An 18572-nucleotide genomic window follows, 5' to 3' on the forward strand; every position below is an offset into this window, starting at 1 on the left:
CTCTCATCTTTTTAAGTGGGAGAACTTGCACAATTGGTGGCTGACTAAATACTTTTTTGCCCCACTGTATATATATATACTTATATAAAAAAAAGATTCAAATATCTGTGCTTCAAAGAAAGTTAAAGAAGCATCCACAGGAACCGTAAAAGGCTGACACTGGTGAGCATTTATTGTTTTTGTAGGTTGAGCTGTTTAAAAGTAGAATATTTATTTGTTAGAATTTACAAGGCAGTATGATCTTTCTTAAATGAATTTGTATTTTAGACATTCTTAGCAAATGCGTACTGGAGATTGTTTAAATGCTTTTACATTACAAACAACAGCTACTTGGACTTAAGGTGCAAGGCTGAGCACATTCAGAAAGCAGAGTAAGTTTCTCACCTTATGACTAGTGAGAAATTTAAAAAGATTGTACAATATATATATTTTTTTAGATCAGCCACATCCCTATATGGATAACTGTCTACAAGTGGATGACATTCAACACAGCTGTCTGGGACAGGTTAGGGCGCCCCAGCAAGTTTGTTCCAAAATCAAGACCACAAGACGCTAAAAAAAAAACTCTGAAAATCCTCAAACGTCATCATGGGGCTTACAGCAGGTTCTTGCTAATATTTATATGAAAGTGCATGTTGATAAAATCTGGCCAGGCCAGCTCACCTTCATAGATAAAAATGAAAATCAGAAAAAGCTCTCCGTGATGGATTTATCTGTACCCATCACCACAAAAACTACATTTAATATGCAAGTAATAACAGAGTTTTATCAGATAATTGTGATGCATAATAAATATGAAAAAAAAGGACTCATTCACACCCACGTTTGTTCACACTGGTTTTCATCCTGATGTTGTTCAACCAACCAATTAAGACAGCCGGCGCTGGAATGCCTGGGACCTCAGCGTCAGAACAAAGAGTCACTCAGCCTCTGTCAACAATCGTTGACTCCTGCGCTGGCGGGCGCTTAACACAAAAACAAGCTGGTCTTTTTTTACTGAGCATCAAGAAAAATCGTTGTTGCTTGAGGTACAAAACATACTTTTGCAAGTGAACGAGTCAACAAGTGGCACCCAGTTTACCCACCAGCCCCCCTAAAAAAAAAAAAGAGGGGGCATTCATTTGCAGTACTGGGCTTGGTGCCAAGCATCCAGATTCTTTGGGGCATGCCACCCGTTGCCAACCTGAGGGTGCCTGCTTTATTGGCTGTACAGCTGCTACTGCTCAAACGAGGCTGCAAGCTCTCAAAAACAGGACCCAATCCAAGGTTTCGAGAAGTTTGGGGCTTAGGAATAACACACACCAGAGGGAAATTACAGCCATACCACACTCTGATGCACACCATAGGCAGCACGGAGCCACACGTGAAGCTACACACACTGCACGGGCAGACTCCTCCTACTCCTCGCTTTATGGCTTGTTTTCGACCTCGGTGGGAATTGAGTCGTGCTGAAAGAGACTTGACCATTGTGCAGCGAGCCTCAGCTGCACTCTGCTTGCACTGGTGGCTGTAGCGCTGCAGCGCAACAGCTTTTGTTTCCACAAAACTGCAATGAAAATGAACAAAGTATGAATAAAGAAAAGAAAAAAAACAAGGCAAACATCTGGCGATGTCTCCAAGGTTATATCAAGATCTTAAAAAAAATTGTGGTTTTGTAAGGAGTTAAGTTGGTAATGGATTTATAAGCGTCTGCAACAGAGGGTCTGGAATCTAAATGCTGCCACCGACAGTCAAAAATGTGAGGAAACAAAAGTGACCACAGGTTTCCTTTTTGCTCCAGAAATAGAAAGCATGTTACTTCATCTGTGACACCAAAACCTGACATAAACAAACACGAGGGGAAAAGAAATTCAATTCTGAGTGAAAAAAAAAATAGCTGTTTACTCAGTCTTACTCATTCCTCAGTCCCTCCCTTACTGTAAGGACAGAATAACACAAGCTTTCCCCATAACAGAAAACACTCAACTGGTTTCTCCTGCTCACACACTCTTTATCGTTCAAGTTTTGCCATTAGATAAGCATCGTTGCCTGCCTCACATTTGGATATTTTAAAACGGAATTGCAATGTAGCTGCATGCTAACCTGGCGTCATGATGTCCCATTCACAGCGTTTATATTTGTATGTAGACGACATCGCTCACTGCTCAGAGCAACACGCCCTATGGGAGACCCCAGTCAAGTTTTCTATTGTTCATAACGCAGGTCCTCTCAGTGGGGAGATGGTCAGTGTTGTGCCCACTGAAAACAATGAAAAAAAAAATGTGACTGTGATTATAAGTTAAGGGAAACTTCAGTGTTCTGCAGGGAATCCGTATTGAATTTGATAATCTCAGCCAAAAAATTGAAAATACTTAAAGAGTTAATCTACCCCGTGCAAAAATAATTTTAAAAAACAACTTGAGCCCTGAAATCTGTATTTTATGTAAACACAAAAAAAGCATCTTTATTATTATTTTATTTTATTGTAGAGATACAAAAATCAATAATTACCTGGCCCAATTTTTCAGTATCAATTCAGATGATGACAAATTGGCTTTTTTCACTAAATAAAATGTGATGTGTTGATAATTTTGATGCATTCAAACTAAGGGGAAAACATCAGATTTTTTTTTCCTGGTCAAAGTAACATTGGCCAATTCTAATCTCTGACTCAAGAGCATCGTTACATTTTTGTTATTCAACTGTTGTTGAATAAAAGGGCGCAGTTCAAGCATGAACCTGCGGTCTATCATTAAAAAAAGTAAAATATTTTACAGAGCAAATTCAAAAAAACTGCAAGTATTCCCAAAGTGCTGAACAAAAATAAAAGAGCATTGTGCTTGCAAAAGCTATAAAGTCAGTGATTATTCTGTATACTAAATGAATGAATGTGCCAAAACGACGCAAATTCGACAAAAATATGCATTTAAATGTTACATGCACAAAATTGCATGCGATTATTGTTCAGTGCAAAATTGTACAACGAGTTCCTCACGTCGGTCCAAAACGCTGCAGCTGCAGTCAGAGCGTGTTTGTTTCCTTCATATTACCCACCCTCCAGCCCACATAAACATTGCGCAGGCCCCATCAAGCCCTCTTTGTCCCATATATGTGTCATCGCCAAATGTCATGACAGCACATTATTTGACAAAATATGCAACAAAACGGATCTATGCTATATTTTGACTGATGCATGTTTGGTTTTAACCGACTAAATTTGCAGAGAGAGGCATTGGTGGCTGACACCGTTAAATCCGCTCCGTGCAGGAAGCGGTTAAACGCTGCAAAACACCGCACAACAGTGAAGCGCAGCCCGCCGGTCGGGGCCCTTTCCGTCCTTAAACATATAGAGAGGCAGACACACACCTTCAGGCTGGACTTGAGCGGTCCTTTGGCCGCTGTGTGGTTGGATCCAGCCGCTATCTCCTCCTCGGAGAACTCCTTCAGGCTTCCGTCCTGCAGGAGCACGGTGTACACGCTGCGCCGGGGTCCAGCGGCGGACGCGTCCCTGTTTTCCTGCTTGACAGCCTGGACCACTCCTGTCACCGGGGCACCGTCCCCAGTCGGGCTCGTCGCATAAACGCGGCTGCCAAGGATCGACCGCTTCACCAGGCGCCTGGTGTGCATCTCCGCCGAGTGTGTCGCCGTATTCAGAGCGCTCCCCGCAGGAACTTTAATTCATTAAACGTCGAAACACGGCCGGCGGTGAACAAAACGTCGGGAATGGCACAAGACCGCAGCGGGTAGACTAAGCGCTCCAACAACCTCGACGAAAATGTTGGAAAGCGACAACATACTCGGTGGGGGAGGCAAAAACTTCCGAACTGCGTCCCGAATGCAGGGGACTCAAGCCGCAGAACTTTGAATTAGCACCATACGGCATAAACACGAACCATTCGCTACCAAACAGCCTCCACATCTAACCGGCTACCAATCTTCCTCCGTTCGACCTGTTTGTTTTCCCCACTGCTCCCAGCGAGCTGCGAGGGGGGCGGCGGAAAAACGCGGAGTGATCACAACCTTCTGAAGCCGTAACAACATTCGTTCACGATTAAACAAAATGGCGACACAATCAAGTCAAAAGGTCCCGGACAAAGGCAGGCAACTCGTAATACGTCGAATTATTTTATTCTGCCCTGCAAAACACATCGCCGACCTGCTTCAAGTGTCGAAAATGATAAAGACAATACCGTTTGATGACTCTGGCTCCGACTGTGGTCTAAATCCAGTCCGTTCTTTGCTCCGACCGAGCGGGGCCTTTACCGGCGGATCGCTGCCTGTAAACATGTGCGGTCCGGCAGCCAAGACGGGCTGCAATTGGACGACGAAGCACACGCCTCCACAAGCCCCCACCGCTCCCCCTTTTCCTGCAAAGGAGGGTAATGCAACTCTTGAAGGGTGCTCCATTCAAAACAATGACGCAAGGATGGAAAGGAAACGAGATGGGAGGGTGGATGGAAGATGGAAAGTGGGAAAAGGGGATATTTAGGCTACAAGAAAAAAAAAAAAAATTGTAGACCAGACAGACAAGCTTTATTCCTTAACCTAGTTAAAGATGGATGTGTGACCTACTTTTAAAGTACCATGGGAGTCATAAATTACTGTGATCTGGTTGAAATATAAAATGGAGTGCATGAGGATGTATTAGTGAGTCAACCAGTGGTGGTTCTGGCACGATTTGATGCCCCCCACCCCTCTCAAACTCCGCCACCAACAGCCCATTTCTTTTCACACAGAGAAAAGTTTATACTAATTCAGAAAGTTTGTAGACAAGTAAAAGAACTTGCAACCAGACAAGAATGACTCAAACACTGACCAGTCTAAAAACTGAAATGCTTTTTTTTCTTTTCCATTTCTGCTAATCACCAACTACCACTGATAGAGAATGCAGATATATATTATTAGCATGCACTGCTAATAGCTGTTAGCATTGTCACTGCCTGTCCATTAGTAAACCGCACAAGTTGTCAGAATTGGGACTGTAAAAAAAATCAGGGGTATGATGTAATGTCATGTTTTGCTTCACAATAACTCCACCAGCATTTTCTCCTGGTGAACTGGATCCATTTTTAGTTTTTTTCTGATGTGCTCAAATAAAACCAAGGTCTTAAATGATTTTATTCACCCCGTGTACGTTTTTCTTCAACTGAGGCCATTGGCCATTAAAGTTAAAGAGGCTGGATTATGTATTTTACAGGTATATCGTGGCATTTTACAGCACAATCAAGTATTCTCAGTTTATATATAAGTGTTGTATATCTCAAACATAACTTAAAATAATTTAGACTTTGCAATTTTATGCCTTGACAGCAAGTTCTGGGACACCAACGTATTCACTTCCAACTACTCAACTCCCAGAAGCCAGAGGAGGCGTCGCGCCAGAAAGTATGACACTCTCCATGATCATTTTGTGAAGTTGTAATAATTGTTGAACTTCAGAGCAAAGTGTATATATATATATATATATATATATATATATATATATATATATATATGCGCTAAAATGACCCAGTCAGCCAATTAATAATTCTTGGAAAGACTGAGCTTGAGATAACTTGGAAAGAAAAATGGCCAAAGATGTTTGTTCCCAGACTTGCACATGTAATTGCAGCGAAAGATGGTTTTATGAAGTCTTGACTCAAGTGCACTACATACAAACACATGCCACACTTTTCAGATTTTTCAGAAAAATGTCAGTAACTACGCATCATGTTTCCACTTTACAATTGTACACTACTTTGTGTTGGTCAATCACACAAAATTATTTTAAAATACGTGGAAACTTGTGGTGTGCAAGGATGCTAGGAACTGGACGAATGTTACTAATTTTTCATTTGGAAAACCTGGAATGGTTACTTATGTGTACTTCAATATCAGTTCTTCTACTCTATGTTATCGTCGAATCCAAAATGATTTTTTTTTCAAAAATCATAGTCTAAAGCTCATTGCGAGTGCTGCTCAGAATAATAAATAAAAAAAAAACAAATCACAAATTTCATTTCATTGTTTAATAGAATTCATGTGATAAAATATTTACTTGTAAAGATTGGAAACTTAATGTGGCGCAGCAGCAGATGTGACAGTAACTGCCAAAACGGGCTTTGCCCTTTGATCAAAGGCGGGTGTCACTACAGAGTTGTCTGCTGCCTATTCGGGAGGAACAAACGGCCTCATTAGGGGAGGACTAGAGCTAAAGAAAAGACATCAGAGGGAGGGGTGCACTTCTGTAAACCTCAACTAGTCCCACCCTCCCTGCAGGGGAAAATCTGTGTTTATATGACCAGGATAGGAGGAGAAGGAGCAGAAGTGAGTTTAGGTCTACTAATATATGTTGTCCTGATTAGATTTGGCACTAAAACGTCTCCATTTGGCATTTCCTTAGAGGTCCTTTATAGCATTCTGAGAACAACATTAAATCTGATTACCTGATATGCTGCTACGTTACTGCATAGGGGAGCAATACCCTCAAATATTTGCTCTTCTTACACAGGAGGGTATAAATAACACTCACCATTACGTTCTTGTTGAAATGTGTACTTTCTTACTGGTCTTTATCTGTAGCACCGGGGTTGAAATGCATGGACTCATTCAAAGATCAAGCATTAGAAGAATATTTAAAAATGTGCATCATTTAAGAATCGATTACCTGTCAGAACAGGCCGACTGTGTGTGCTTAAAACACCAACAAGCTCCATCATGTCTCATGAAACAAACTAGCTGGAGATACTGTAACACTTTAATATTTGGATGTGGGTGGAAACAGCTGACAGTAATTTTCTGCAAGGGGAGTATACTATGGCAAAGAGGGATAAAAAAAAAAAATACAGCAAAATTACAACCAAGTAAACATACTTAAAGACTTTTTTTTTCAAATTTAAGTACCAAACTCATCTTTCAATGCTTGTACCAAAATAATTGTACCACTACACTCACATCTGATTAGTTGCCACTTTGTTACAATCAACAACAAAAAAAAACAAAACAAGATGGACATTCATAATTGCTCTTAAATAAAAAAAATAAAAAAATTGACATTTCACAAATAGGTACAAGATTACATAGCATTTCCTGTGAATAACAGTTGGTTAAAATAGTGCTTTTACTATATACACACCTTAGCTGGCATTTTGTCAGTACAAGCTAAGTAGATGGGTCTAAAATGCATCATGTGCTCAAAGTTTACACTTACAAACCTTCTGGATTCATTGGCACCCATATTAAAGATGTGTCAAAAGATTTAAAAATAAATGCATCTTATAATGGAGTAGCATAATCACACACACACACACACACACACACACACACACACAAAAATTCAGCCTTTAATTTGAGAACGTTTGATCAGTTAAGGAGAAAAACATTTAAGTAGTAATTATTTGGCTTATAAAAAATATTGTAAAATGTCCCATTAGATTTACAAATAGTGAAACTGATTCATTTTTAATGTATATTTTACTAAATTTAATCATAGTATAAATAGACTTACTTAAACTTACTTGGAGACTTACTTAAACCTGTGATATTTATTAAAATAGCAATGTAAAATAATACTAAAAATATTAATAGAGGGAAATCCAATTTTCCCTGCGATATAACTGGTGTGAGGCATCAGCAAATTTCACTGAGGCACTCTAATTTGAGAAAGACAAGAGAACATACAGTTCACGTGAGCCAGATGCGTGTTGATATTTAGAAGACAGGAAAACAAAATAGCAATCCACCTACAGATTACCATAGAAACAGTCAGATCAATTTTGTATTGTAAAAGCGTTGGAAAAATCTAAGCTGAACGAGCCCCCATGTTTACCCAAGGAGTGTCAATTCCTACAATAAAAAAAAAAATAAAAAATCTACAACATTCAAAACACATTTGTAGATATTTTTTGTGGTTTTACAACATTTTGGACATTGGAGTAAAAAAACATCTCACTAGTTTGATTTCATTAGTAGTGTGATCATCCACAGATCCTAAAAATCCCAATGCTGAAGTTTGATTCAGAGATGTGGTAAAGGACAATTTCACAGTTTTTCTGACAACATAGATCACCCTATCTTTTAAAAATGTATAACTCCTTGTAAACCCAGATTGCATTATATTACACTAAACATAGATTCTGGAAAGCAGCTTGTGACCTTATGCAATCTGCAAAACTTTCAATCTGCTGGCCCTGTGGTATCGAAAACCACATAAATGTGAAATTATTGATCTAAAAGCTTCTAAACGGTAATAAGGTGAAACTGCTTTTTTAAAATTTCTGGGCAAACATATAAATAAGGGTTCTGTCACCGACATAAAAACATATGAACGATAAAAAGGACGACTGAAGCCTAAATTTCTATGTGGCAAATCAAAGATAAATGTATACAGGGCTAATTTTTCAGACATTCTGAGGTTTTGTCTTTTAGATAATAAAACAAATCTGGAAACTTATTTTCCAGAAAGGTTTCCAGATTTTTCTCTCTTTCTTATCCAAGTCAAAAAATATATTTACGCTTTTCAATACTGCGAAGAAAGTGTTTATCTTGTCACACACACAAGATACGTGGTAAGACGTATATCCAAAGCACATTATTGTGAAAATTTCAGAGTGGAGTTATGCTCCTGAAATACAAATGAGTATATTTTTAAGGCTTTGTGAACTTCTTTATTAGAGGTGCTAATAAATATTGAAGGTGCTTTAAAAACTGAACTGTGGTGATGGTTTCTGTAGTACCATTAAAATAATTCAAGTGCTTTGAAGCAAGATGAAGACTGTCCCTTGTACCAAAAAGACAAAAACCTGTTAAAGAATACATTTAGGCAAGTGTGTTTTGTCATTAAAACACATAAGTACTTCAAAGTTTGTGAAAGCTGACATCTTGACAATAAAATGAAAGGAATGCGTACGTAAGTGGCATCAAACCCTCTGTTAACTTTCATTTAGTATCTCAATGAAAACGCAAGAAACTTCTATAAAATCCTCTCACAGACACAGTCAGAAACATTTCACAATTACACAATAATAAACATTTTCCAATAAATACAATATGATTTGTACAAAACCTGTTGCTGTGGGCCCTAAAGTTTATAGAAAGGTCAAAATGCACTATGAAACTCTAAAGCTCAAATGAAAAACAATTTTTTCCTTCGCAGTGACTGTTTCCAACCTTTCAAATGTCAAGCCCGCTAAAGAAGGTAGCAGTCTCAGTTTCATCTAATTGACTCTTTTTCCGCTAGAACCCCTTTCACAGGAACATCTAGTGAGAATGCACGGTGGAGGTGCCGCAAACTTGACAGAAGAAGGCCTAGAAAAATGCTGCTTGATGCTTCAGTAAAATATGACTGTTATCTAGAAGCTTGAAAAACTAGCTGCTGCAGAGAAGCCATACAAATAATCTAACCTTCACATAATACAGTTAGTGAATGACTTTTATGCAAGTTATATGGCACTAGATCAATCTTTTTTTTTTTTCTTTTCCTCTCTCTGTTGACCAGAATATGTTGCGATTATTTTTAACAACCCAGAGCTTTTAAGGCCTGCCAGTACCGATGTCTCGCTCTGGTTGATAAGTAAGGTTCAGATATGATAAGCCGTACCTAAGCTGCAAAGAAGATGTACACTTGATAAGGAAACTGTGAGAAGCAGTTTGCATCAAAGGCATCCCGAGCAGCTGCTTCAAAGTGCTACTGTAAGATGCGACGCCGAGGCAGTCGACTCAAAGACGGGACATCTCCCGACTGAGGCCCAGCTCTCCCACACTCTCGTAGTCGGGCTCCGGCTTGCCGTTCCCGGCTCCGTGATCGTCATCGGAGCTACTAGTCTTTGGGATGCGGATCGATTCGTAGCCGGGATCTGAGCTGTCCATAGGGGGCTCTTCGCCCGCCTGGGGCTCGTCAGGTTGAGCGTAGATGTCGTGGACCGTGGCGTAGAGGTCGCTGGAGGACGAGTTCGGGACAATACCTTTGATCTCTGCGATGCTGCTGTAGTCGTGCTCTTTATCGTCCTCGCTAAAAGCCTGGTTGCAGTTCGTCTTATTAACAGTAGAGTACAGCGGTGACTTAAACGAGGAAAAAAAGAAGAAGAAAGGAACATTAAAGAGATGACAATATGGTACTTGATATGGGGTTCAAGACCTTGAGACAAGACAAGGTTTTAGAAATATTTTCTGGACAAACTCCAATTTTCTTATATTTCTTTCTTCTTTTTCTTTTTTTTTTTTACAATCCAAGTTTCAAAAATCATAAACTGTGCTTGAAATGATCTGTAGATGAGTCCACATTTGACTAGTTCATATGCAGTTGTTTTTAAGCTAATATAATACTATGGTAGTCCTAAGTGAAAAATCTCCAATTTAGTTTTTCTAAAAATAAAAATAGGGTTTAATGAATCAGAAACTGCGTTTTAAGACAAGGGTCCCAACCTACCTGGGGTAAATTGATATGCTACTGGAGAACTCTTTGAGACTTTGATCAATCTGAGTATTTCAGATTTTGAACGAGAGACGACCAAATGCTGTTCAGACTGATTTAATCATTAGCACTTCAGGTTGTTGGTGGATTACTATTCAAATATTTAGAGAGCGCTGCTGTCTCGGATCAGGAAACATTCAGGTTTAGGAATAAGCAAGTTGCACACACTTACTTCATTGTCTGATTGTGGGTGGTCTTCAAATTCCAGTGGAGGAGACAGGGAAGTTAACTGTGGAGAAATACAGAGAAACGGATTCAAACGTGGGAGCAAAGGTAGGAAAGGAACAGCCACTCCAAAGAGGCTTTTAGTAACATTTTAAGGGCTGTGTTCACCTCCTTGCCATTTTGCACTTTGGTAGATTCAACTTTTTGTAACAACAAAGTTTTCATAATAGACTGTTGTAAAGCTAAAAACTTTTGATACTGACTTTTGCCAAGACAAAAAAGTTTTCAGACTACGGTACTCTTCTGGAACATAAACGTTTTGCGTCCAACTTCTGTGGGGTAAAAAAAAATTTGGTACAGATTTTTTTCTTGACGCACCTAAACATTTTTGGAACAAGGTTTTCATACCCAACTTTTGAAACACCAGCTTTCCACAAGCAAAAGTTTTGCGTTTGATAAGTAGTAACCTCACACTAGGTGATTCATACTGACTGTGAGTCAATTTGTACACACATGAAAGTTTCGTACTTCTTTGATTTAAGTAATCAATAATCAGCTAACTGTATACTGCAGGACAAAAAGTGGTTATGGTGCTACACTATATATAAATTGACCTAGAGAAATCTTATTATTTTCTTCTTTACTTGAGCCAAATGCTTAAGACACGGCTATGAAACGATTTGTTTACAGGTACAAAATGAAAGTAGGTTGGGCTGAAATGCCAATGTGGACACAAAATAAGGGCATGACCTGCTGAAAGGGAGAATTGATCTGCAGCCTCCTTAGAAAGGATTAAAAGTAGCCGACTGCAACAACAAAAAGCCAACTAAGACATTCCCCAACAACTTTGAAGGAACACAATTAAGGAAGAGTTGCACTTCTTATTGAGCTGTATTAATAAAACATGCTATCAAGATATCGACCACTTCTGAAAAATGCATACTCTGGTAAAAAAGAAAAAAAAAATCTGTATGAATGCCTTGGAACGCTCTGGAGCCGATCGATGGTGAAATTCTAAACTAACCCCTCTGGTGTAAGTCGAAAACATGTTCTGCATCTTCTGCGATACATTCGAAACTAATGTTGTATATAACCACCCATTCATTAACAAAAATATTGAGTTAAAGTCAATAGGGAGCGACAGGGAGAGGGATGCTTTTTCTGCACGCCCTCTGTCCATTTTGTCTTATGATCGATGAGGTAGCCATTAATCAACGAAACCCATCAGACGAAGCACTTCAGGAGAACTAACAAGGATCTCGATACGCCCACCGGCATTACCTAAGTAGTTTACATCATGCGGAAAGAGAAACAAAAACAGAGTTTTTTGTCTGGACACTTAAATTAGGTCCTTGGCTGGAGTTCCCAAGGTTAAAGCTGATGGATGCTGAGGTGCAGTCCTTTGTTTTAGTTACGTCCACCTCTTTGTTCGGACCACACGCCAACATGCAGAATACAACCTGCGCACAGAGTTCATCCATCAAACTGTTCAGCCCAGCTGTACGTCTTAGTGTCTTCACGTGTGTTTCTTCCCCGGAGCGTGAAAATCAATACGACTACTTTATGGATGCCACGTATTTGGAGACATGATTACTTTTATAGATCCGACCTGAGCTCAACAACGCAGCAGACGTCTTTGTCATTTCACTTTAATTAGCCAGCCAATTAGGCAGGATGCCCCCAGGGGCGACATATTTATAGAAAAACAAGGATGCAGGCAACTCTTGGCCCAGTCAGTACAGCCTGGAAGTGTGTCTCAGAGTGAAATAGTCCTCAAAACTTTATGCTAATCAAAGTGGACATTTAATCTTCAAGTAAAATCTGGTTTGTATACAGACAACAAATGTATATATACATGCATATGTAGTAACTATAAAAGCACACAGAGAAGTTAGTCTTTCGCCAGCTCAAAATGAGGCCGGCACCTAACCGATAAATATTTTGACGTCTAACAATAAAATGTGGCGTGCTTGTGTGTGTGTGTTGAAGTGAGAGCAGATTAGGCGTATGCGTTGATGTTCCATGCATGTAGGAGCTTTAATAACACACAAGGCGTGCAGGAAAGGCTTTTGCGGTAAGCTGATTACAACCACCTCATGTGATGGACGGCCCAGGTGTCGGCGCGTCAGTCATGAGCGACGTATTTGTTGACAGACGCACACATCAATCAGTTTGAGCGCATTAGGCTGAGCGTGTATGTGGTCACTCGGGAGGAAAGACCTAAGAAAGCTAAGGTGATACAGAAAGGATAAATTACATCTCGCAGCAAATACCTTTTCCATGTTAGAATGACTCCGTTTCGCGACAAGTCCACAGCAGTGCTGAATGATGAATAGATCACCGTTTTTCTGGACTGCATCCCATATGTATAACCTGGCAGCCCACCAGCAGGGTCAAATTCATTTCCTGCCTCTCACATTACATGCCCACAGGCATCAAGCCGCTGCAAACATGTGCTGCTGTTGTATATGACAGTTCAATAAATGCTCACCTTTGCAGCTTTACAGAAACTGAAGCTGCTTGGGAGTGTTTTCCCCGTTTGCACCAATTCATACAGCAAATCCATTAGTGTGTGCAGTAAACAGTAAGTATATATGGTATAGTGCATGCTGCACAGTTACTGGCACCTCTAGAAGAGATGCGTAAAAAAAGTTAAATTCATCTCTTTACTAGCACACATTTCTTAAAGAGTTGAGAAAAAAAATCTACTTTGTTTATGTGCATTCATCTACTAGATTTCATGTTATGAAATGTTAAAGAAAAAAAAAATCACTTGTACAATAAAGCAAGGGCTCTTAGATAATTTGTATTCATATAGTCTCTCTATATCATCCAGTATCCTCTCCTTTGTCCTCTTCTAATTGTCCATATTGTTTTATCCATATCTGAATGAATTACCCAATAAAAACACATTTCAGTTCAGTAGTAGATCCATGTATTCAATTACAAAGGCCCACAGCATCACAGATCATCCGCTATGCTTAACAGCTGCAATGAGGTGACATGCGGAGGGGGGAAAAAAAATCATTTTTTGTTTCACATTGGCGCCATCTGGATTGCAGATCAGAGCAGAATTTTTCCATCAAGCGCCTCAAACCGAAAATTTAGTAAAACAATTATTTCTGGGCAACACTGAATAAATGAACACAAATTAAAGGTTAGATTAAAATATAAATAAATAAATTCAGAGCAAGATCACACTGCTGAATTAAAAACATACATTATTTAAGGGCTTTTTGTTCATCTCTGCATCGAGTGCTGACAAATGAGGTTGGCCCTCTAAGACAGCCTGTCTGTTCAGCAAAGCAGCCGCCTGATCGGAGGGCTTTTCTTAAAATATTTACATAAAGACGTTGCAGTGTTTTCACAGATGATTTGTCCGTCAGCGGGTCTGTGTGTAAGAGGACCCAGACAGATGAGGAGTTTCTACGGCCCAGATCATCCATCATCAAGTCTGGGTAACTGACAGACGGGGTCCGAGGAGCCAGTCAACACTCACAAAGACGCAAGAATACCCGGTTCTGACAAGACAAATGGCAGTCGGCATCCTGGTCATACATGGGTGTAAACCGCAGGGAGCGGTAAACAGTCACTGTTAACCTTACATTAGCCCTGAGGCGTCTACGCAGCAGAATATATGTAAGCACACACGCTGTGCTATCTGCGTGTGAGATATTAGGGGGATGGGAGAAGCAAAACACATGTGGCTGTAGCCATTTGTTAGTGGTTGGATGAAAGATAATATTTGTAGTTATGTGTGTGTATGTGTGTACATGCTATCGCCAGTATTTAGAAGAATAGAGATATACAGAAGCTTGCTAGATCAGGGTTCATCACTGGTAAAGGAGAGGGATCATTTCCTGCTGTCTAACGATTAACACATTGACTTCCACATGGTAATAAACAGACAAACAAGTTGGAAAAATATCTGTAAAACAACTTATGTATATCATATATAAAGCTTAAGATAATGTGGATAGATCATGCAATCATTAGGTGTTCTTTGAGCTCTAACCTGCTAACAGACTTAATAGATTTAATGTATTTTTTCTAAGATATAAGAGTTAATTTGCATTATTTCCACTGCTGCGTATGGAGTACTTTTTAAAATGAATTTAATAAAGAACAAAAAGGTACGTCAAATGCTGACCTAGTGATCAAGGAGGAAACTGGTTGATTACAATTTTTACTTAAAGATACATCAAAGAATAATAAACTATTTTTCCACTCTGACTATAATACCCATTAGATTGAGAAAACCAATAATACCAATAATAATAATAATAATAATATCTTTGAGAAAAACTGTGCTGCTACTGACAATAGAGAGGCCACATAGGCAGTTGGGGGCAACAGAGGGGGAGTGGTGACACATTTTAGATCTTCAGAGGAGGAATCAAATTAGATGACAGACTGCCATATCACTGATTACTGCGATGTTTCCCACCTCTCAGCAGGAGTCGAGGGAATGGGGGGGGGGGGGGGAAACACCTACAAACTAGGTCTAACAAACAAGCTGCAAAATATCACTGCATCAAATAGTACGAGTGAAACTGACTGTATATACAGTATTGACTTTGTAGGTTTAATGTGAACCTCAAACATGCTGTAATACATTTTTAAAATGCTACAGGGGACTGTATTTTTGTTTCTCTCCACAACTTCAGAACATGGATGGATAGCAGAATAGCATAGGAGGATTTTTAATTTTCAGCTGCTTCAACATTTACATTTAAAGATTAAAAAATATATATATTTGAAGATTAAATTCAAGGTAAAAGTCTTTACGCATAAATCAAATGTTTTATAATTTCTATGGAGAATAACATTTAGACTGCATGGACTACACACTCATCAAAATAAACTAGATATATAATATAGATATACACATGACCCCCCCACCCCCACCCTCCGCAAAACTGCTGGTGCAGGGTGGGTCTCTATTGTTTGTATATGGCAAACCTTTAACAGAAATCACCCCGTCTCTTTTTTATGAAACTTATCCCAAGTTCATTGAGTTTTGATGCCTTCTTGACAAAGTATTGTGGGGTTTTTTCCCCAAAGGTTAGTTTTACAGCTAAAACAGAAACAAATAAATGTAGCTTTTCTTTACAAACTGGCAAACCACATCATTCATTTAAAACAGGGGGAAGGGAAAGGAATGTGAATAAAAGCAAACACGTATAACTTCAGGGGAGAGTTTTTAAATTAGAAAAGTTGCCTCATCAAGCAGTTTCTCTGTGATGAGCTTGTTAATGTGATGTGTTGTTGGCATGCCAGAGGTAGCTTCTTGAGAGCAGCTGTATTTTGCTCAGCTCCTGACACTACAGCGATGTTTATCGGTTTTCACCTCTTCAATCATTCCCATCTCTTCACCGCCACATCTCCCTCTCTCTCTCTCATACCTCCTTCCTCTTCAGTGCCATTTTTTCCTTATCATCCCACCATCTTCACTACTTTTCGCTCGTTGCTACAGAGGACTTCATCTGTATGCTGCTGCGTTTTCCTTCTTCACGTTTCTCGCTTTCTTTCCTCCCATCTCTCACCTCAAACCCTTGACTCTTTCTCCTTAATGCCTTCCAATCCTTTCGATGCCTTTCTGAGTAAATCTCGCCATCGCCACCTCTATTTCATCCATCTCCTCCTGCTTTTCTAACTCCGGCTCCCGATTTTAGTCTTCTCTTCGACATCATCAAAGCTCTTTGTTTCACTCTTTGTGCTCAGTGATGGTCATCCTGAAGGATACTGTTCTCAAAATTGTTGGAGTAATTTTTTTTTATCTAAATGTGCAAAGGTATTCACACCCCTTGATTTGTTTTTCATATTTCCTTAACAACCACCAACTAAACTTCAATAAATGCCAAGTGCTACATAATTATATTGTCAAAAGACATTTATATATGGGTTGGAAACATGGAATCTGAAAAAAAATCTGCATGCGTTTGTGTTCAGGCCCCTTTCTATGATAAATAAAATCTACCCCAAACAATTGCTGTCAGAAGTCACACAAGTAAAGAGTTCACCTTTAAAGACTCCAAAACATTTGAGATGTATGTGTTGGTTTATCCACCAGAAGGATTACAATCTTAAAATTCAGTCTGAGATTCAGTGGTTTGGATGAAATGATGGTGCAGTCTAAGGTTAGACATAAATTCAATCATGAGTCTGTGGCTAGACTTGGAAAAAGATTGGTTACTGAAAATCTGACTGAACTTCAGGTAGTCTGTGAAAAATGGGCTAACTGAACCAAAAGGTGTTTAAAAATCATCGAGGGGACTAAATACAAATGCACACCACAATTTTTCAGATATTTCCAAAAAGAACAAACAATGAACCCCACTTATAAAAGTGACATATTTCAGCTTTTAACCGTTGAAATGTAAAATCATCTTGCTTAGTGTGCAACAAATTCCTCACCTCTCCATTGTCCAGCCCAGACCCTTCCACGCCATTCATCACCGCTGGCTGGTTGTCGTTTTCGTCGAGAACCTTCTTCGGTATGGGCGGCGGCGGCTCCTCCTCCGGCTCCTCCACAGGTTTGCGTGAGGGAACGGCGGCATTATCGGAGCGCCTTTTGGCCTCCATGTCAGCGCTGTGTCGGCTCTTCTTTCGCAGGTCAACAGAGGCGTACTCGACCCCTTCGCTCAGCGGCACCCGCTCTGGGGTGCAGGGGCTGGGGTGGCCGTTGACGAGGGCGGGAGGTTGAGGTGGAGGCTCATTGGGGCTCGGCTGGACGGTACCGTTGGCGAGGCGAGGCTGCACCGAGGTGTCTTTGATCTCCTTGACGGTCTCGTAGAGAGAGTCCTCAACGCTGACGTCGCGGGATGCCACCTCCATCTCCTTCACCACCTGGATACCACAGAGGCAGACTTGTCACTTTGCTGTGTGAGTTTACAAAGCAACACATATTCTTCTGGGTTTCTCATTGTAACATCCTTTAATTCACCAGTACTGACAAGAACATCAGACGTAATAGAAACACAACGTAAGGTGACTTTAAATGCCGACCTCATAAGTGCTGTCTCCTGAGGCTGGGGGTCTGTCCTCCATGGGGGCACTGCCAGGAGGGAGGCTGGGAAGCTCTCGGTCCTGATGACACTTAGAGGACCTGAGCTCTGATTGGCTGGAGAGCAGCTCCTCAGACAACTGAGGGCTGGTGTCTTGTGTGTCTGAGAGGACTGTCGAAGGAAGAGACAGAGGCTACATTTTTGTTCTGTTGCATGTTGAATTTATTTCCCTTTTCAGTCACATTACAACATACTTGAACGTACAGCAACCAGGCATAACATTATGATCCTTAAAGTGTGTGGGCCCCCTTCTGCAGACAAAACAGGACCCCCCCCCACTGAACCACCAAAAGGTGAGCTATTCTGTTAAGACTTTAGCAGTCAATCCTTAAACAGGGGTGTCAAACTCATTTCCATTTTGCCCTCAAACAGCTATGATGGGCCAGATTTAACCCCGCTGGCATCGAGTTTGTCACATGTGCTTTATGTACTGTAAGCTACTAATAACGACGCATCTCTGCTTTGTTCATTCCCCCAAACTCTCAAACAGCTTCCCTATCCCTGCTGGAGAAAAGCATTCTCACAGCAAGATGCATGTTTTAAAACCCTAAATTTTAGTCTAATCTGTCCAAAGCGCTTTTCACACGTTTACAGTTGCCAACATGGCTTGTGGAAAATTCCAGGGGAAGATCATGTTGGCTTTCTTTCTACAATTCAACAAGCTTTGCTATTCTTCCAAAACTGCCAAATTTGTGTAGTGCACAACAACGGATGACCCTCCCTAAGCTGTGGATCTCTGCAGCTCCACCAGAGCTGCAGATTAATGCTCTCTTTGCCTAGTCACTCAGTTAAGGACAGTGGTAATGTCTGGGTATAAAGTTTTGCCATTCTTTAGAAATATTAATGAATCTCTAAATATTTTCTGAAGTGAAACAAAACACACTTTTTAGATGTTTAATTGCACAAAAATG

At 40.1% G+C, this 18572-nt stretch overlaps 2 protein-coding genes across 3 annotated transcripts in view; both read right to left on the bottom strand.

The window, feature by feature from the left end:
- Positions 1 to 5088, bottom strand: part of znf704 (zinc finger protein 704) — a 69284-nt gene extending 64196 nt beyond the window's left edge. For both annotated transcript variants that reach the window (XM_008422044.2, XM_008422043.2), the window contains exon 1: positions 3346 to 5088. In XM_008422044.2, the coding sequence (XP_008420266.1) occupies positions 3346 to 3606 (261 nt within the window). In that variant the 5' untranslated portion in view covers positions 3607 to 5088. The remainder of the gene's footprint in view (positions 1 to 3345) is intronic.
- A 1605-nt stretch (positions 5089 to 6693) lies between these two features.
- pag1 (phosphoprotein membrane anchor with glycosphingolipid microdomains 1) overlaps positions 6694 to 18572 on the bottom strand; it is a 59227-nt gene continuing 47348 nt past the window's right edge. The window contains exons 7-10 of the mRNA XM_008422045.2: positions 17603 to 17772; positions 17012 to 17443; positions 10602 to 10658; positions 6694 to 10017 (exon numbers count right to left, since the gene is read on the bottom strand). Of these exons, the coding sequence (XP_008420267.1) occupies positions 9676 to 10017; positions 10602 to 10658; positions 17012 to 17443; positions 17603 to 17772 (1001 nt within the window). The 3' untranslated portion in view covers positions 6694 to 9675. The remainder of the gene's footprint in view (positions 10018 to 10601; positions 10659 to 17011; positions 17444 to 17602; positions 17773 to 18572) is intronic.

This window comes from Poecilia reticulata, linkage group LG11 (genome assembly GCF_000633615.1).
Source record: "Poecilia reticulata strain Guanapo linkage group LG11, Guppy_female_1.0+MT, whole genome shotgun sequence".
Lineage (NCBI taxonomy): Eukaryota > Metazoa > Chordata > Actinopteri > Cyprinodontiformes > Poeciliidae > Poecilia > Poecilia reticulata.